The sequence below is a fragment of the Hordeum vulgare genome, chromosome 7H, assembly GCF_904849725.1.
Source record: "Hordeum vulgare subsp. vulgare chromosome 7H, MorexV3_pseudomolecules_assembly, whole genome shotgun sequence".
Lineage (NCBI taxonomy): Eukaryota > Viridiplantae > Streptophyta > Magnoliopsida > Poales > Poaceae > Hordeum > Hordeum vulgare.
Genome location: NC_058524.1, coordinates 218183769 through 218204376, shown reverse-complemented (window position 1 = coordinate 218204376; position 20608 = coordinate 218183769). Strand labels below are relative to the sequence as shown.

The following is a 20608-nucleotide window of genomic DNA, read 5'->3' as shown; positions in this document are numbered from 1 at the left end:
CCACGAACAACCGCTAGGCAGGCGGTATTAAGCTCCTGGAGCGGTACTACCGCTTACCAGGGCGATACTACCGCCAGCCAGTGGTACTACCGCTGGCTGCAGCGGTACTACCGCTAGCATTCCAGCGGTACTACCGCTAGGGCCAGCGGTACTACCGCTGGGGACCATTTTGCAAGTAGGAAAGAAACACAGTGGCGGGGGCCGCTCCAAAGATGAAGGTAAGGGAGAATATGTGAAGTGTGTGCGTGCAAAGATAGATTCCACCCAAACCTTTCCACTACGGTTCCCCTCTTAATAGTACGGCTTTCCTATGACTCAAATAAAGAGAATCGTAGAGAGCACCGTGCTTCCGTTCCATGAATGAGGAGGCGAGTCGTCTTGTGCCGTTGACGTGTGTTATCTGAAACCTTAACACACACGATTAGTCCTTTACGGTACTGTCATCAATAACCATAATTACTTAGGCATAAACTATGCCCCAACAATCTCCCCCTTTTTGGTGGATTGATGACAATACCAGATTTGCACAGAGAATAATATGAGAACAAAAAGATAGAGATATATGACAATACGGGGCATATGACTCACAGCATATGATGGAAATAAATCTCACATAAGTTCATGTCTCATAAACGAAAGCAAACTAGAAGCAAACCAAGTTCGAAGCAAATCACGAAAGAAAGCAAAGCAAAGCAAAGTTCGACTCTGAAAGCAAATCCAGCTCCTAGACTCTCTTCCCCTTTGGCACAAGACACCAAAAAGGGGCACACCTAACGCCATAGGTGGTTACTCCTCATCCTCAGCATCGCCAGACTCGTCGGTACCTTCCTGATCGTCCTGCTCCTCCTCTTCCTCCTCATCGCCAGACCATTGGTAACCTTGAGCCTGCATCCAAGTAGCCTCTGGAGTGATGTCGTCCTCTGGTCCGCTGGAGATGTCCACATCAAGAGTCCTTAGAACACGCTTGTGCCTCTGGCGGCTCTCCTTCTGAGCCACGTGCGTCTGGTACTGACCCTTAGCCTGCATGCAGAATAGAGTCTTCATCTTATCCTGCAATTTGATGGCCCAAGATGGCATGGCAGAAGAGCGGGACTGAGAGGCGGTTCCTTTGTCAACAGCAGTCTCTGTGTCAGTATCCATGTGCTGAGAGGAAGTTGATGGGTTGGCCCATTTATCCTTGACGCGAAGCTTGATCGGGTCGTGCACAATGTAGTCAGACTGAATGTAGCGCACCTCCTGCGGATAAGTATCTTGCCACTTCTGATGAATATAAGCGAACAGATAGGGCCCGTAGATGGGAACCTTACGCATGATGATGCAGTTCCAGAGCTCCATGAACATCACATCAGAAATATCAAGAGGGGCAGACTCCTTAGTCATAGCCTCCTCACAAAGCAGCAGCATCTCAGCCAAAGAGCCATGAACCTCGTCGAAGTTACCAATGCGAGGGAAGAGGGTGTTGCGGAGGATCCTATGCATGATGTCTAGATGCTTGGGGAGCACACCCTTCCTCACATAGAGTTGCTGCAATCTGTCCTTTGCGAGGGGCCTATCGGTGGGGGCTGCAGCATGAGGACGTGACCCAAGTGGAGTGTCAGCTCCCTGGAAGTCAACCTTGAGGAATGTCATGAATTCACGCCAGGTACCGGTCATCTTCTGAGTCCCAGTCATCCACACCATAGAGCGCTCTTCATCAGGAGAGAAGTGGACCGTGACATAGAACTGGGCAACAGCAGTAGGGTCAAAATCTGTCTTGAAAGTGATGTTGTCCTTGATGCCCAGTTTGTCAATCAGAGAGAGGGCATCACTAAAATAGTCCAGGTTCTGCTGAAGATGAGCTAGGTGAATCCACTGAACGGGGACATAGTTCTTCTTGAAATGCATGACAATATCACGGTAGATCCTGCAATGATCCTTTGCCCAAACATGGTCAACATTCTTGATCACAGCCTTCTCTTTGAGATATGGTTCTGAGTGCGAAAACGCAGAAAGTCCTTGGGGGGCATTGTTCGGACATTGATCCCGTTATCCTTGTTCGCGGTCTTCTTGAAGGACTGCTTTTTGGGTTGCAGACCTGAAGTGGCAGACCCCTCTGGAGCCTCTGGGTTGCGATAGTGCTTTGACCGCGTGTCCCGTGGGGGGTTCGAACGGCAAGAACCACCTGTGACACAAAACACACAGCGAAAAGAAGCGACAAAAAGAGTCAAGGCAATGAACTAGAAAAAGCAGAAAAATAAGCACTCATTGCCAAGCACATGAAAAGAATGCACAGTGAATCCTCCTGGCGGTATTACCACTACCCCTGGCGGTAGTACCATTGGGGTCCTAGCGGTAGTATCGCTACCCCTGGCGGTAGTACCGCTGGGGGTCCTAGCGGTAGTACCGTTATCCCTGGCGGTAGTACCGCTGGGGTTTGATTTTCAGATCTGGCAGATAAAATAGACCTCATGCATAGGGCTACATGATTTTTACGAGGGGCATGGGCTGTATATGAACACTAAGAACTCCACCACAGCCCTACTCACATGAGGATCACAGGTATCACCGAAATAAGTACATGCCTAGGCAAGAGAGAGCAAGTTTTAGATCTAATCCAAACATAGTTCAAGTGCTTGATCTAAAACAAGTAAATCCTAGGGCATGGCAAAATAATCAGCAACGATTCATAGGACCTACACTCCCCTCAAATATCTCCTTCATGCCATCCAAGAACAAGGCACAAGATCAAAGACATGGATCCAATCCCCCAATGCTCCTAACCCTAGAACAAGAACATCAACCAATAGAAGAAGGGGAGGAGCTTTACCGGGATTCATGGCCCTTGGAGGAGGAAGGAGAAGTGGAGCAACCCCTCCAATCCAACGGAGAGAAGGAGCTCCACGAAACGAGATCAAAACAGGGGGATTTTGGGCTAGGGGAGGGAGGAGCCACGAGGAAGAAGAAAGAGCCTGGGAAAAAGGGCTCCCCCTCCTTTATATAGCCCAAGGGGTACGGGCCAGCGGTAGTACCGCTGTGGACCTAGCGGTAGTACCGCTGGATGCAGCGGTAGTACCACTGGGGTCCTGGCGGTAGTACCGCTCCCCCTGGCGGTAGTACCGCTCCCCCTTGAGACAGCCCTAAAAATTTCCTAGCAGGTCGTGTTAGATGGGAATCCTGGCGGTAGTACCGCTACCCCTGGCGGTCGTACCGTTGGGGTCCTGGCGGTAGTACCGCTACCCCTGGCGGTAGTACCGCTGCAAATGTCACAACGTGGCCTAGGATAAAAGAAGAACTTGGGCAAATGACAAGTAAGTAAAAAGAGATAGCACCTAGAAACATGTACTGACTTGTCATTGTATTTCCTTTCTTCTATACGAAAGAAAGGTGGGAGGGGCGGTGGCCGAGGCCACCTATGTTTGAGACAATGGTATGACACCGCGAAGAATTATCCTTGGGTTCATGACCAATGCTCGTCTTTGAAGCACAAGTGCCATTTGACAATGGCTAAAGTGAAAGACTAGATTGATTTATGCATAATGGGGGGAGGGAAAGTTCATTGAGAGAACAACACTCCCCCTATGTCCATGCCTACATCTAGACCAAGATGGAATACAAAGTGAGGTGCAACATGCCTAGTTTCAATCCACATTACTTGAATCAATGATATTTAGCTCATACCTTAACTCCCGGAACCTTGCTTCATCTAGAGGCTTAGTGAAAATATCTGCAAGTTGCTCTTCAGTGTGGATGAAATGAACCTCAATATCACCTAGCTTGATATGTTCACGAATGAAGTGATGGCGAATATCAATATGTTTGGTTTTGCTATGTTGCACTGGGTTGAGGGAAATCTTGATAGCACTTTGATTGTCACATAGAAGAGGCACTTTGTCACAAGTGACACCATAATCCTTTAAAGTTTGCCTCATCCATAGCAATTGTGCACAACAACTTGCAGCTGCCACATACTCAGCTTCGGTGGATGATAAGGAGACGCAATTCTGCTTCTTTGACGACCAACTTACCAATGAGTGACCAAGGAATTGGCATCCTCCAGACGTTGACTTCCTCTCCACACAATCTCCTGCGCAATCTGAGTCAGAATAGCCAACTAGATTGAAGTTTGCTCCTTTGGGATACCAAAGGACAAAGTTTGGGGTATGAGCCAAATATCGAAAGATTCGCTTAACAGCCATGTAATAGCTTTCTTTTGGTGCGGATTGAAACCGTGCACATATCCCTACACTCAACATAATATCCGGTCTAGATGCACAAAGGTAAAGGAGGGATCCAATCATGGAGCGATATACCTTTTGATCCACTGCTTTACCATTGGGATCACTGTCAAGCTTGCATCTTGTTGGCATGGGGAACTTGACCGGTTTGACATCTTCGAGCTCGAACCGTTTGAGCATGTCTTGAGTGTACTTGGCTTGTTTGATGAATGTCCCTTCTAGACCTTGTGTAATCTCGAACCCGAGGAAGAACTTCAACTCTCCCATCATGGACATCTCAAACTTCTCAGTCATTAGTGCAGCAAATTCTTCATTGAAGGAAATGTTAGGAGAGCCAAAGATAATATCATCAACATATAGTTGGCATATGAACAAATCCCCTTTAACCCTCTTAGTAAAAAGAGTGGGATCTATCTTCCCAATTTCAAACCCACGATCTTGTAACAACTCAGTAAGATACTCATACCACGCGTGTGGGGCTTGTTTAAGGCCATAGAGTGCCTTATTAAGTTTGTACACATGATTGGGGAGCTTGGGATGTTCGAATCCGGGAGGTTGTTTGACATAGACCAACTCATTCAAAGGACCATTAAGAAAGGCACTTTTCACATCCATTTGTTGTAATTTGAAGTTATGATGAGAAGCAAATGCAAGCAACATGTGAATAGATTCTAGTTGAGCAACAGGGGCAAAGGTTTCACCGTAGTCGATACCCTCGACTTGGGAGTAGCCTTGAGCCACCAATCTTGCCTTGTTTCGAATCACAATCCCATTGGCATCTTGCTTGTTCTTGAATATCCATTTGGTCCCGATGACATTATGTTCCTTCGTTGGCCTAGGCACTAAATCCCAGACTTGGTTGCGCTCGAAGTTGTTAAGTTCTTCGTGCATGGCCATAAGCCAATCCTCATCATCGAGCGCTTCCTGTACCTGTTGAGGTTCACAATATGAGACAAATGCGTGATGCTCACAATAATTCCAAATCTGTTGACGGGTGGATACTCCCCTTTTTAAACTGGCAAGTACATTCTTCATAAGATGTGACTTGACTCTCAGCTTGTTCGCAGTCTTGGCTGCTCGATGCTCCAAGAGTTCTTCATTAGATAACGGGGGCGCATCGACTTGTTTCCTTTGCTTGCCCTTGCGTCTTGAGCCGGTTGTTGGTGCTCCAGAAGGGAATTGTGAGACAGTCTCCTGATCATCTTGTCTTTCGACTTGAGCAGGTTCACTAGTTTGTTCTTGTATTTGTGGTTGCTCTTGATCTTGATCTTGTGCTTCTACTTGGTCTGGATCTCGGGGTTGCGCTTGATCTTGATCATGAGCAGGTTCGGAGTCTTGGGGTAGTGCTTGAATATCCTGAGACACATCATCATTGTTGGGCAATTTATCTTGACCTTGAGCTTGTTTATTTTGTTGAGAGTCTTCTCTTTATTCATCGAAAACGTGTGGGGCTTGTGGAGGTGATGGCTCCACTTGAGTAGAGCATTGTCCTTCTCCTTCGGCCACAAGGGGTTCCTCAATGGAGAGTATTTGACCAATCCCCATTCTTCTTATGGCTTGGGGAGGAATTTCATCACCTACATCACAAAGACCACTTTGCTCCACTTGGGAGCCACTATTTTCATCAAACTCTACGTTACACGTCTCCTCAATTAGTCCGGTGGACTTGTTGAGGACACGTTAAGCATGAGAGTTTGTAGCATAACCAACAAAGATACCCTCATGTGCTCTAGAATCAAATTTAGCTAACCGTGCACCTTTCTTGAGAATGAAACACTTACAACCGAATACCCGGAAGTACTTGAGATTGGGTTTGTTTCCAGTTAGAATCTCATACGGAGTCTTGTTCAAGCCTTTGCGGATGTAGAGCCGATTGGATGCATGACATGTTGTGTTGATGGCCTCTGCCCAGAAGTTATATGGAGATTTGAATTCTGCCATCATTGTCCTTGCAGCGTCTATCAGGGTCCGGTTCTTCCTTTCTGCCACGCCGTTTTGTTGAGGGGTATATGGTGCAGAATATTGGTGTTTTATTCCCTCATCACCTAGAAACTCATCTAAGGTGTAGTTCTTGAACTCGGTGCCGTTGTCACTTCTAATCATCAAGATCTTTGCTTCATGTTGACGTTGCGCTTCATTAGCAAAGTTGATGACCGTTTGTTGAGTTTCACTCTTCTTTTTAAAGAAATATACCCAGGTATATCTTGAGTAGTCGTCAACAATCACTAAGCAATACTTTCTGCCTCCAAGACTATCAAATGATGGAGGAGCAAACAAATCCATATGGAGAAGTTCCAATGGCCTCTTAGTGTAGATAAGAGTCGTTGGACGATGAGCAGTTTCATGAATCTTTCCTTCAATGCACGCACTGCAAACACGATCTTTAGCAAAGCTCACATTTGTTAGTCCACGAATATGGTCCCCTATCAGAAGACTTTGCAAAGATCTCATATTGACATGAGCTAAATGGCGATGCCAAAGCCAGCCCACGTCAACTTTAGCCATTAAACATGTCGCAGTCTTAGTGGGTCGCTTTGAGAAGTTCACCACATAAAGACCATTTTTGACATGTCCAACATAGGCTACTTTAAGAGTCTTGCTCCTCAGGAGGACCACAGTATCAAGATTAAAGAATGTGGAAAAACCCATAATTGCGAGTTGACGAACCGAAAGTAAATTGTAGGCAAGTGACTCAACAAGCATGACCTTATCAATAGATAAATCTTGAGAGATGACCACCTTACCAAATCCCAATACCTTTGAAGAGGATGCATCGGCGAATTGGACATGGGTGGGCATAGATGGAGAAGGATGCACATCCACCACTAAGTCCTTGCTTCCGGTCATATGATTTGTTGCTCCACTATCGAGCAACCATGACACCCCACCGGAAGCAAACTCCTGCAATAGATCAAGGCTTGGTTTTAGGTACCCATTTTTTAATGGGTCCTTTCATGTTAGAGACAAGGGTCTTAGGAACCCAGATAGCCCATTCAATATCCTCATCGTAGGAACCAACAAATCTGGCATAAACATGCCCATCACTAGCACAACATAAGACATATGAAGAATTGAATTTGCCGGCTGTGTTAGTAGGAATGGTTTTGCCCTTCTTGAGGTTTCCATAGTCCACCTTGTTCCTGTTTACCTTTTGAGTCCCCTCACCCTCTTTGACAAAGATGTCCATGAGGGTGGGAGATTGTTTGTTCCTGTTCCTCCTTTTACCTTTTGACTTGGAGGTAAGTCCAAGTCCCTCCTTTCCTACAACACCCTTTTGAGTGCTCAAGAGTTCGTCCAAACTCTTCTCACCTTGTATGCATGCCACAAGGCCCTTCTCAAGTTTCTCCTTTAACTTGGCATTTTCCTCCACAAGATGTGCATGCTCACAACAAGGGTTAGTTGCACAAGCATTATCAATTAACACAAAGGGAGGGCAAGTAGAGATCTCCTTGGTAAGCTTTGCTTGGAGTTGATCATGAGACTCTTTCAGAGAGAAATGAGCACCTTTCAAGACCTTGTGGGCCTTGTCAAGTGTGTCAAACTCCTCTTTGAGTCTGTCATGGCCAACCCCAAGAGCATACTTTTCAGACTTAAGCATACGAGTAAGAACAACATCATGATCTAGTTTCTTTTGCATTTTAGCGCATTCATCGTTATATGACTCCTCAAGAGCCAAACGAAGAGTGCGCTCCTCTTCTAGAGCATTAGATAATTCGGCAATTTCATCGGCATAGTCACGACTGTGTCCCTGAAGCTCGGAGATGGTCTCCTCATGAGACTCAATGAGGTCATTGGCCTCACCCAGTTGTTCCAAGAGAGCAACAAAGTGCTTCTTGGGTTCTCCCTTAATAGTGCATAGAAACTTGTCAAGATCATGCTCATTAAGTTCCCCAACATCACTATCTTCAACACAATTTAACAATGAAGGAGCAGAAGCAATGTTGGTCTTAATGATGGGAGTTACCTAATTGATACCTTTTGCCATGAGGCACTTGGTGATGTGGTTCTCGTTGGGGGAGTTGAAGAGAGACACCTTCTGGGGAGAGGTAGTGGCAATAGCAACAGTTGCCGTTGCCACTGTATCATCATCGTCACCATCATCATCTGAAGGATACTCTTCAAGGGCCACCATCCCTTTTGGGTGAGGTTTCTTCACAAAGTTGTTCTTGATTGGAAATGATTTGGTTTTGTCTTTGCGAATGAGCTTGCCTCCGTTGTCTTCCCTTTTCTCATAGGGACATTCGGCCACGAAGTGACTCACGTTACCACAGTTATAACATGTCCTTACTCGTTGTTTGGGTTTGAATCCACTCGAGTTGTTCTTGGTGAAAGTGGGTCTTGAGTTCCTCTTGTTGCCCCAGAATTGCCTTGATGCAAGAGCCATGTGCTCATGATAGGCATACTTTGTGTCTTCAAGGCAGCCCTCCTCTTCCTCATCATCTTCTTCTTCTTCTTCAAGCATTGCTTTTTCTTTCAACGCAAGGTTGGGTGAAGTTGTCTTTGATCGAACACGAGCAAGAGCATTGTCGGTTGTTTCGTTCATGATTGACATTGCAATGAATTCATCCAACACCTCACTGGAAGACAAGGAGTGGAAGTCTGGCCACTGACGAATGACAGATGACATGGCTTTGTTGAAAGGCATGATGGCTTTAAGGAACTTGCGCTTGACCCATGTATCATCCACATCCTTGCTCCCATGATCCTTGAGCGCCACAGCAATAGCAGTCACCCTGCGATAGAGATCACGAGGGTCCTCATCTTCCTTCATCACAAACTCATCGGCCTTATCAAGTATCACTTCATAGTTGGATCGTTGAATGCTTGAGCTTCCCTTGTACAACACCATAATATGCTCCCAACAATCCTTGGCCAAAGTGAAGGGACGCAAGTGAGGAAGATCTTCAGGTGGCACTGCAGACTGGAGAATAAACAAAGCAGAGTGATTGTATTGATTGTCTGCATCTTCTCTTGGAGTGAGGTTGCATGGATCATGGGGATAATATCCTTGCTCGATGATTCTCCACAAGTTTGTTGAGATGTGATTCAAATGAGACTTAATAGAAAATACCCAGTTAGCAAAGTCACCTTTCACAAGCTTAGGAGGAGGACCAACAGGATTAAGACGAGGTGCGGGAACGGATCCTCCATAGACCATGGGAGGTGGAACTGAGGCATATGTTCCAGTCCCATCCTTTTCGTGAGATGAGGAAGGTCGCATACCTTTAGCCGCTTCCTTAGAGGAGTTGGCCTCCGAATCGGTGACGGTGGGTTTAACCACTATAGCCGGTTCGGGTGAACTTTTATGTCCCTCAATTAACTCTTTAAGCATGGTCTTGACTTCGTTCGTCAAGGACGTCTTGAGGGCGGCCATAGCCGTATTCAAGTCATCCCTTGTGACCGAAGTCAAGTCCATGGCCTCGGGTTGCCCATGGTTAATTCCCTCTTCGCCTTCCATACTCTTCGGGTGGTTAAATCCTTAATAAAGAAACTTGGCTCTGATACCAATTGAAAGGATCGATATGGTTGACTAGAGGGGGGGTGAATAGACAATGACCACTTTTTAATTAATCTTAGCAAGTTAAGGTAAACAACATATGGGTTCACAAATATTACGACAATGAGGTGAACCCTAATGGAGCTAACAACGAGAGCTATTAAGACAAGCAAGATATAGTTAACAACATAAGTATACACAAAGTAAAGGTTAGAGATAACCACAAGTGGAACTGATGGAGACGAGGATGTGTTACCGAAGTTCCTTCCCTTTGAGAGGAAGTACGTCTCCGTTGGAGCGGTGTGGAGGCACAATGCTCCCCAATAAGCCACTAAGGCTACCGTATTCTCCTCACGCCCTCGCACGATGCAAGGTACCGTGATTCCACTATAGGTGCCCTTGAAGGCGGCGACCGAACCTTTACAAACAAGGTTGGGGCAAACTCCACACAAAGCTTGGAGGCTCCCAACTAGACCACGAAGCTTCACCATAATGGAATATGGCTTCGAGGTGACCTCAACCATCTAGGATGCTCAAACACCCAAGAGTAACAAGATCCGCAAGGGATTGGTGGGGGAATCAACTTTTCTCTTGGTGGAAGTGTGGATCTAGGTCTTCTCAACCAATCCCTAAAGAATCAACAAGTTTGATTTGCTAGGGAGAGAGATCGGGCACTTTTGAGCTTGAGGCGCAACAATGGAGCTTTGGAAGGTAAGAGATAAGGTTCCACAGCTAGAAGAACCCTTTATATAGTGGGGGGGGGGAATCAGACCGTTTTCCCACTCTCTGCCCGAGGTCCAGCGGTACTACCGCTGGCACTCCAACGGTACTACCGCTGACCAGGGGCGGTACTACCGCCGACTAGCGGTACTACCGCTGGTTGCAGCGGTACTACCGCTGGCATTCCAGCGGTACTACCGTTGGCCCCAGCGGTACTACCGCTGGGCCCCTGGTAGTGCAAAAGCACTACCACCGCCAAGAAAGTCTTCGCAAAAAGGTCCGTCCACGAACAACCGCTAGGCAGGCGGTATTAAGCTCCTGGAGCGGTACTACCGCTGACCAAGGGCGGTACTACCGCCAGCCAGCGGTACTACCGCTAGGGCTAGTGGTACTACCGCTGGGGACCATTTTGCAAGTAGGAAAGAAACACAGTGGCGGGGGCCGCTCCAAAGATGAAGGTAAGGGAGAATATGTGAAGTGTGCGCGTGCAAAGATAGATTCCACCCAAACCTTTCCACTACGGTTCCCCTCTTAATAGTACGGCTTTCCTATGACTCAAATAAAGAGAATCGTAGAGAGCACCGTGCTTCCGTTCCATGAATGAGGAGGCGAGTCGTCTTGTGCCGTTGACGTGTGTTATCTGAAACCTTAACACACACGGTTAGTCCTTTACGGTACTGTCATCAATCACCAAAATTACTTAGGCATAAACTATGCCCCAACAATAAGTGCTGATAATAATAATGGATGTGGAAAATCATATGATGATGTGGTGGATGATCATATTATGATTATTACTCTGGACTAACCCCTATGATTATGTTGTTGGATATCCTTGGGACGGTTCTACCTCGTGGATATTCAATATTTATTATTGTTTCATATTAGCCCTTTATGTGGTGTCGCTCAGACGCCCGACTATGGCATGTTTACTATTTCATATAAGCCCTTTATGTGGTGTCGTTGAGACGCCCGACTGTGACATGCTTATTATCATTTCTTATAAGCCCTTTATGTGGTGTTGCTGAGACGCTCGACTGTGGCATGCTTATTATCATTTCTTACAAGCCCTTTATGCGGTGTCGCCCAGACGCCCGACTTTGGCACGCATATTATCACTTATTCAGTATTATCTTCCTTGCTTGTTTATAAAAAAAGGGTGGGAAACATTGCATATCTTCAAGAATGCATCCATGAATTAAACTATAATGGCAAGATATTATTGTTAGTGGAATTTGCATGCATCCCACCTACTTAACGTGTTTGTTTTCTTGATGTTTGCAAGTACATTCAAAGTACTCACTGGCTTGTCCCTCGCTATTGTCTTGGCCAGATTGCTTTTGGAGAGGAGCACGATGCCGTCAATCCCGGAACCTAGGAGTCAAGGATAGCAGCCTTGTGAGATAGGAATTTATCCAGGTCAGCTGTTCCTGTGGGAATGGAGTCCCATGGGCACTCGAGATTCCTCGAGTCGCTTCCGTCGTCAACCTCAGACTTTTGTTCAACCCAGTAGACCTTTATGGTCTTGTAACCCAGATTTTGTATTTTTGCTTGGATATTTTGTATCAAGTAAGTGTCTACCAGCTAACAGTAATCCTCGGGCTGGTAAACACAGAGACATGTTTTCTGGAAACTATTTTCTGAAAAACACGTCGCTGCGTCCACCATGTCGGCCTGATGGTGTGGCCCCACGTGAACTCGCTCGGAAACCCAACGGTCCGACGGGCAACTCGATCGTCGTTGCGTGGTGTCGCTCCGGCTCGACGCCCGAGGCCATAGTCGGCTATTTAAGCCGACCAGCGTCCCCCAGCCCTAGCACATCCACCTTCTCCCTCCCTCTGCCGCCACCCGAGCCCGTCAGCCATGCCCCCCCCCCCCCCCCCGCTGTCGTCACTACACGATCCAACACCCTCTCTAGCTCCTTGAGCAGGTCCGGATCCGGAGGGCAGCGGGGCTACCTCTGGATACAAAGGAGGATTTCGAGGAGGAGGAGGTGGTGGTGGAGGAGCAAGAGGAGCTGGGGGAAGAGGAGGAGGAGCTGGAGCTGGCGGAGGAGGCACCGTCGCTAGATGTGAGGGAGGACCAACAGGAGTTGGCGGAGGAGGCACCGTCGCTGGATGTGGGGAGGAGGAGGCACCGGCGATGAAGGAGGGCGTGGATGTGTGGTCGGAGCAGCAGGCCATCATGAACTCCTTTCGCTCGGAGTCGGCTATTGAGGCCACGCGTCTTCGTCGATAGCAGACGGAGGCAATGCGGGCTGCGGAGGAAGCAACGCTGGCGGCTCGGGCTCCGACACAGACGTGAGGCCTTCTCCCATGACGACGAAGAATAATATAGTACGTAATATATAGACTATTCATTTTGTATGATTTTATATGGATCTAGGATGAAATACGAAAGAGATTTGATTGTGGACGAATAGATTTAAAACATAACCGGTCGGTGTTGATGTTTAAGAAATCGAATTTGCAAGTTGCCGTTGTATATGCTTTTAAAAGGAAACTAAATGGACGATATGTGTTGCCGCGTTGGAATTGAGGTTTCTACTTGTCGAAATGAGGAGTCTCTATATAAACAATTCAAAAAACAAAAAACAGCGTTAACCGTACTTCCGCTCCAATCGCATATCGACCCGGATCGACAGCTAAGCTAGCAGGAACAGCAAAAAAGATCCGACGGGCCTCACCCCACCAGCCGGCATCCCCCACCCGGAGACGTCCAACTCCATCACCAACCCTCCGATAACCCTCCTTCCATAAGTAATACCCAGCTCCAAACCCACGCACGATTGTTGTTCAACTCGGCTCTGTTCGTTTCCTCCGCCGCCAACACCACGCCACGCGAGCGCCGCACGAGGAGCGCGCGTTGATCCAGCTCGAAAGGGATAAAGAATGGCGCCGCCGCCCGAGGGGGACGGGGAAGGCGGCGGTGGCTGCGCGAGGTGGCTTCGGCGGGAGGTGCTGCTGGCCCTCGCGCTGGGGCAGCTCGTCTCGCTGCTCATCACCTCCACCGGCTTCTCCTCCTCCGAGCTCGCGCGCCGAGGTGTGTTCGTTAACTCGCCGCGTCCACCCCCCCCCCCCCCCCGGGTCGCCGTTGGCGGACGACGAGTGTTTGATCAATACTGTACCCTGTCATCATCATCACCAATTGTGCTTTGATTAGTAGCCTCTCATCGCTAATTGTGCTTTGATTAATACTCTGTCGCTGTTGGTTTCCCTCCTGAATGACAAGAGGCATCGCCCTCCGCTTTCCCTTATCTAATTATGGTAAATTTGCGGAGGGATTGTTCCTTTTGACTTTTTGAGTGGTGCTCCGGCGGAGTTCGGGAATGTATAGATTGATTGGTCGCCCACCTCGTGTTCTTCAGTTCCGTTGCTTTTGGGTCGACACTCGACAGTAAAGGGGATTTTTGGAGCCTCTCAATTAAATATTGGGGTTCCATGGCTTTTTCCCAAGACTTTACAGTTTACACAGCATCTGATGCGGCGTGGTTCTCCCTTTTAGTTTCTAGTCTTTAAACAAATCATCTCTGCCATGGGAAACGATATTGTTAGTTTCTTTAAGCCGATTGAGATCTTTTGTGCCAGTTTGGACGATGTCACCTCAGTTCAGAAACAGAGTGCACTCTTCTGAAGTAACTAAAACAAAAATGCAAGCGCTGAAGTCTCAGCTTATCAGTATTATTTAATCTTGTGCCAATTCTGATATGCAAACTGACAGTGCCATTTTTTCAGGTATCAATGCACCGACGTCACAGTCCCTCTTGAACTACATCCTTCTTGCTCTTGTCTACGGTGGCATACTCCTCTACCGGAGACAGCCGCTCACGGTACGTTCCTCCGTCCTCTTCTGTTCTTAGTACGCCTCGGGATGAACTGTGAGATGATCAGAAAGCTAAGCCATCAAACTCTTAGAACCGTAAGGAATTTGGGATTCCTGCTCTTGTGCTGCCTGTAGCTTTCAACACATGGCCAACCTCTAGCTAGCTAGTTTGTTCTTTCTGACTAGTAGGTACAGTAGTAGTTTGGTTTGCATTGTTCTCCTCCTACATGATTGGTGATTGTACTATACAAGTTTGGAATATCTTATCCCAATAGTCTGGACTCTGGACCTATGATGGCAACCTTTATCACGATATGTATGACAAGGTTTATGCTTATTCTGATTCTGTTATTGCTTACACTGTTTTTCTTGGCACAAGTTGTCACAATGTTCACAAGTGGCACAATCATATAATTCCTCCAACGGTATAACTTGAAGTTCTCTACTTTCTTATTGTGCAGACAAAATGGTACTACTACTTGATCCTTGGCATTATTGATGTGGAGGCTAACTATATCGGTATGTAGTTAACACAAGCGGAAAATGTAATCTTATATATGCCCCCGTTGTTTAATGTCAATGGGGCTTTTATGTAACACCATGTTTTGGGGGAACAAAACATATATTTTTTTTCTTTTTTTATGCAGTTGTCAAGTCTTATCAGTACACATCTTTGACGAGTGTGATGCTTCTGGATTGTTGGTCAATTCCATGTGTAATTGTTCTTACTTGGATCTTTTTGAAGACCAAATATGGATTCAGGAAGTTCTTTGGTGTTGGGGTTTGTGTGGCTGGCCTTATATTAGTAGTATTTTCGGACGTCCATGCTTCTGACCGAGCTAGTAAGGATATACTACATCTCATCAACCTATATTACTACAGTTCCATATATCTATTTCCGCAAGTGTTTTCGCGGATCCTGATTAGGAAATTACAAAATTGTTGAACTTGTTATATCAAAATTCAAAATCATAACATATATTTCTGCAATTTCTTGCAGAAGGACCCAAACCTTTGAAGGGTGATTTGCTTGTAATTGTTGGCTCCATGCTTTATGCTTGCAGTAATGTTACAGAGGTAAACTAGCAACTCTTAAAACCCATAAACACTTCATTTTATGTTTCTGGTTTTCCCTACTTGCATTTGAAAAATAATTTATCTCTTTCTCAATGCATGAAGAGGTTCATCAATTTCCTTTCCTAAAATGAAATTATCAATGTTCCTCCCTAATGTTTCAGGAATATCTGGTCAAGAAGAACAACCGAATTGAGTTGATGGCTATGTTGGGAATTTTTGGAGCAGTTATCAGTGGCATACAAATGTATCCTTGGACTCAAATCTTCTAGCTTCTCCGATAATTTTCTACTGTATTAAAATGATCCTACCTTTTACTCATCATTTGCATGATTCACAGTACTTTGTTTCCATCGTATCTGAGGGATTTATCACATACTGCATTACATACTGTTCCTTGACATTACTACAGAAGTGTTCTCGAGCGAGAAGAACTTCATTCGATCAAATGGAATGCCGGCGCGGTAAGTCTCTCCCATTATCGTTTTGGGCACTGGTGCACTTAGAAATTACTCAAAATATTCAGACATACAACATGCTAAAAAACTATATGACCATCTACGTACCATACAAAAAAGAAGAAGACAAATATTGTGTTCATCTCCAGTAATGTTTCAGGTGTTCCCTTTTATCGGATTCGCATTGGCAATGTTCCTGTTTTACTCGACTGTACCTACGGTGCTGAAGGTACTAGAGGGTTTGTTGAGCTTTACCAGATGATCCTGTGCTCCTGGCTATTTTTCGGAGTTCACTGACAATCTTGAATCTATATATGTCTCCCTTGCCTATCGCAGATTTGCGGGGCAACCATGCTAAATCTCTCACTCCTGACCTCAGACATGTGGGCTGTCCTGATCCGCATCTTCGCTTACCATGAGAAGGTCTGATTCGTCCTTTGCATTTTCTGCAGACGCAAATTTCCGATTAAATAATTGCCAGCTAAAGCCTGTGGATGATGTGGTCATTGCAATAAGCTCGATAAAGTGTACTTACCGCCTGTTTGTTCGCGCACTGCCAGGTTGACTGGATGTACTTTGTTGCGTTTGCCTGCACAGCTGGGGGCCTTCTGGTCTACTCGTACAGGTAAATGCTGCTGATTGTTGTTGTCGTCAGTTAAGCAGCTGCTGCAATCTGACATGCCATTTTCTCACAACTGAGATCTCTGGTTGCACGCAGGAGCTCCAAGGAGGCCGATGACACGGCGCAGGTCGCAGGGGCCAGCGACGAGCAGAGTAGGGTAGGGGATGAGGAATCTGGAATTCAGAACCAGGTGCGAAGTTCCTTTGCTGGCGGCAACGATGACCAGGCCTCCTACAAGGAGTTGCCATCAAAGGGCAGCCCCTCCAAGAACTAGGCAATAGACGCATAGGCTGATATTCATACGGCAATAGGCAGTTGTAACAACTCAGTGAGGAAATCTTTACTTGTACACGTAAAGGGAAACCTGTCCAATTTGTGATATCGACTTTCTTCTCTTTGTAAAATTTTGAAATTTCTTTTTTCTTTCTTTCGAGATTTTCTGCCTGGAGCATATCTAACCGAGTTTAGCAATCATTCAGGACGCATAAGAAAATGCTGTGTATTAGTGTTATGACTGAAATCTGGTGGGAATAAGAAATGGTGCAGGCTTATCTCTCCTTGCAACTGGTACACCTAAAGTATATACTACTCCCTCCCATCCAAAGTAAGTGTCGTGGTTTTAGTTGAGGGGGTGCCGTTTTTGTTGAGAATATTCAGTTTTAAGCAAACTACGATAACCAAATGATCCTAAACAAGAGTGAAAAGAACCCAAAGAGATGGAGACACACAAGTTAATTGCAGTATTTTGTTAAAAATAGAGGAATTGTCATCTTCAGGAATAGGAAACAAACGCATAAGACACATATATAAACAGGTTGAAAACATTCACATGTTGGAAGGAATGCAGAGAGTGAGAAATATTTGTGAGAAGAATCGTACGAGAGGAGAGAGGTCAAAGCAGCAGTCTGGACTGGTGCTTCAAACAAAATGCTCCGTATTGAGATTTGGTTTGTTATGGCTTTTGGCCACTTGGTCCCACAAGGCTTTCTTGAACTTTTCACCAAAGCCACTGTTATCGCCATTGATAGAAACTTCCTTTAGACTTGGTAAAATTTGTATCCTAGAGAACCCCTTGGTGTCGCTTACAGAACAATCGTGTACCTGTAGCAGCTCAAGCTTAGGAGTTGTTTTTTCTTCAAACTTGTTCGGTTTAAGGCCAAATAGGTTTGCAAGCTCAAGAAATTGTTTGCCTTGCGAAGGTCTCGGGTTGAAAATGGAAGTGGAGTTCTCCCTTTTCAAACGACTTGTTATGAAGACGTAGAAATGACAAGATTTGTCAGCTTTCCCATTACTACTAGTACTATGTCAACATGACTCATTTGGGTATTCCATAGAGTTACCATGGCTAGCACTGTAGCTATTCGATCCATGTGGTCAATGGCAATTTGACTAGATAGCCATACAACTTAAGGCTATGAAGGCCATCTGAAGGTGGGGACAATTTATCTAGACATCCTTCTAAGTTCTAACCCAGGCTCACCCTCAAGAGTACATCGATACGGACATCAAACAGGCATGGTCGATGGTAACAGAGCAGAGCTCCTTGCAGCTTTTCTTGTTGATGCCGGTCACTCCGTCCCAAGCTTATGCAACTGAGTAAGCTCACTCAGATCCTTCAGAATGGACTTACCTCATGCAGTGTTGACAACACTAGGTGTATGCAGGGCCTTCATTCTCCCAATCCCTGTGGGCGCTTTCACACCATGCTCATCCAAGTCATGAACATACTTTTTCTGCGCATAGCTCTTGTAAGTTGCCAAGCAAAATCCCTTCAAGGGCTGATCAATTCCTCATGTCATAACTGCTGGGAAGCACATTATCACTAGGCACGAGACATGTGCGAAGGTATTTTAGCTTTGAGAGAGTGTGGTCACAAATGTACTTCTTATAACCAATGTCTCCAGCTCAGACATACCACCAAAAATCAATCTGGGAGATGGTATATACTAGGCAGCACTCAAAAGAATTTACCCACCAGCATTTTGTCGTAGCCACATTCCTGTTGCCCCTTTGTAATGCTTTGACAGCTTGAGCCTATCACCAACCCATGGTCGAACCGAGAAACACTAGGTAAAATCGAAATACACACAACGTGAAACCATAAATCATCGAGCAAAGCAAGCACTTGAACCTTTCACTCCAGTAGAATTCAGGATTGTAATTGCGAAGTGTAACAGCAGTGAATAGTCTCAAGCAAAAACCATGCGTGCGGAGAGTTCAAGGAAATAAAATACAGAGAGGACGCAGTGGACTTCACGGCGTCAGTCTGCGGCGGCAGGGGCGGCGACCACCTCGACCTCGACGGCGGCGGCGGGCGTGGTCTCCGCATCCTGCGGCGACTCATCTTCCTTCTCGCCGGCAGCTACAAGCGTCCAGTCATCGGGAAGCGCCGGCAGCGGCTCGTATTGAATGGGGCGGCGCTTGATGTCCCACCGCTGCGTCTTCTTGGGCCGCGTCTTCATATGGTGCTTGGTCCCTTTCTTCTGCGGCCGCGACGAGCACTCCACCGACAGCGCGCACCCTCCGTCGACCCCAAAGAAGCCCACCGACGGGCGGGCGGACCGTGGCGCGACCGCCGGCGCCGCTGAGCCCGCGAGAAAGGCTGTGACGAGCGACATTTTCGTCGAAATGCCTCTGCTTCGACCAGGGGAGAGCTACACGAGTGTTGTGTTTGGGATAAGAAAGGAGGGAGGATGGCTTTGGATTGGATTGGATTGGGTTTTGGATACACATCCGGGGATCCCAAGTGCCCAGCAAAATCTGACGGTTCATGTTGGAACGTATGAAATCCTACCGTCCAAGTTTCCCCGCACTAATGATAATGATAAGGCTATAAACATTGGGCAGTACTGGCGCGCGGCAGTACTGGGCGCGGGCCGGCCTGAAAACTCGCACAGGTCGCAGCGCAGCAGTACGATTGGAGGCTTCTGCATCGTTGGATCTCCCCCTGCTCATTCGTCCTCCTCACGCAGCTCAACCAACATCCTGATCCTTCGCCTCCCCCTACATCTCGCACGCGTCGCCGTCTGCGGGTAGCCCCGCGGGCTCCCGCGTGCTCATCGTCGTCGTCCCATCGTCAGTCTACTCACCACGCTCGTCGTCGACGTTGTGGTTCGCAGCAACCCACCACCAACATCTCGCCTCCCGTGAAGCAAATTTTTTTTGTCGGTGGTAGCAAAAAAACAATACGGTTGTAACAAAACAGAACGACGGATGTAGCAAATTTGTATAATGGTTGTAGCATTTTTTCATCATGGTTGCAACTCGGCCATGCCAACGATTGTAGCAAAAAAACAATACGGTTGCAACAAAACAGAATGTCGGATGTAGAAAATTTGTATAATGGTTGCAACATTTTTCCATCATGGTTGCAACTCAGGCTACAACTTCGGTGAACTTTGGTTACAACTCTCGCGGGCGTGGTTGTAGCTTTTCTGATCAACGGTTGTAGCTTTTTTTGGACGCTTCTAGCTTTTGTGGTACGTGGTTGTAGCATTCGCGACACCATCCGTGTAGGTCCTCCTGCAGTAAACTCACTTGCCGGCCATGGGATCACCCGCCCCGCCGCCTTTCTGTTTGCAGCTCGTCTCTCTATCGGTTGCAGCTCTCGTGTAGCCGGATGTAGCTTTTCCGTCCACCTGGATCTGACGGAAACAAAATGGATCCAACGGAGACGAGAGGAATAAGGAGAGAGGAAAGGGGGAAAACTGGATGCGAGCGGGGGATCTGACAGAGCGAGCGATAGCGACCAGCGGAACGCTTCCGCCGGCGTGTAGATGCGAAACATCTTCCATAATCATTACTCTTGTATAAAGAATGCTCGAGTACCCGCCTTCCTAGGCGCCTTGCAGGTTGTGAGAGCCTCCACGTCGTCTGATTCCAGTTGGCGTGTTGGGAGGCGTGTGTGTAGGGGGGGGGCTTCTTGGGCTCTCTAAGGCGTTTGATTTACCCACACGGCTCGGACTCGGGCAACTCAGTTGGGTGGTCCATGACGGGTGGATCACAGGGGCGTGTCCGGGGTCATCTTCATAGGGCGGCGACCCTCCCTCCCCCCTTCCCATGCCCGTCCGTGCGTCGTGTGTCACACGTGTTAGAAATTAATTAGCAAAGGGTGTATCCAACTCCAAACATGCATGTCTCTTCCCTCTCTCTATTGCCAACAGGCACCTGTTCTGGAGGAATGCCTCCGAACAGACACCTG

The 20608-nt window shown here is 46.9% G+C and overlaps 2 protein-coding genes across 2 annotated transcripts; one reads left to right on the top strand and one right to left on the bottom strand.

Moving 5' to 3' along the window:
* The first annotated feature begins 13126 nt into the window (after positions 1–13126).
* On the top strand, positions 13127–16811 carry LOC123407792 (solute carrier family 35 member F1-like). Its single transcript, XM_045101011.1, has 11 exons — positions 13127–13473; positions 14166–14260; positions 14715–14772; positions 14901–15095; positions 15254–15330; positions 15492–15574; positions 15740–15791; positions 15946–16014; positions 16122–16208; positions 16346–16410; positions 16504–16811. Exons 1-11 carry the CDS (start codon positions 13323–13325, stop codon positions 16679–16681), a joined length of 1110 nt encoding a protein of 369 aa, XP_044956946.1. The 5' UTR covers positions 13127–13322; the 3' UTR covers positions 16682–16811.
* A 1704-nt stretch (positions 16812–18515) lies between these two features.
* On the bottom strand, positions 18516–19097 carry LOC123407793 (50S ribosomal protein 6, chloroplastic). The gene has a single exon (XM_045101012.1). The coding sequence runs from the start codon at positions 19023–19025 to the stop codon at positions 18669–18671; it is 357 nt and encodes a 118-aa protein (XP_044956947.1). The 5' UTR covers positions 19026–19097; the 3' UTR covers positions 18516–18668.
* Positions 19098–20608: the final 1511 nt, after the last annotated feature.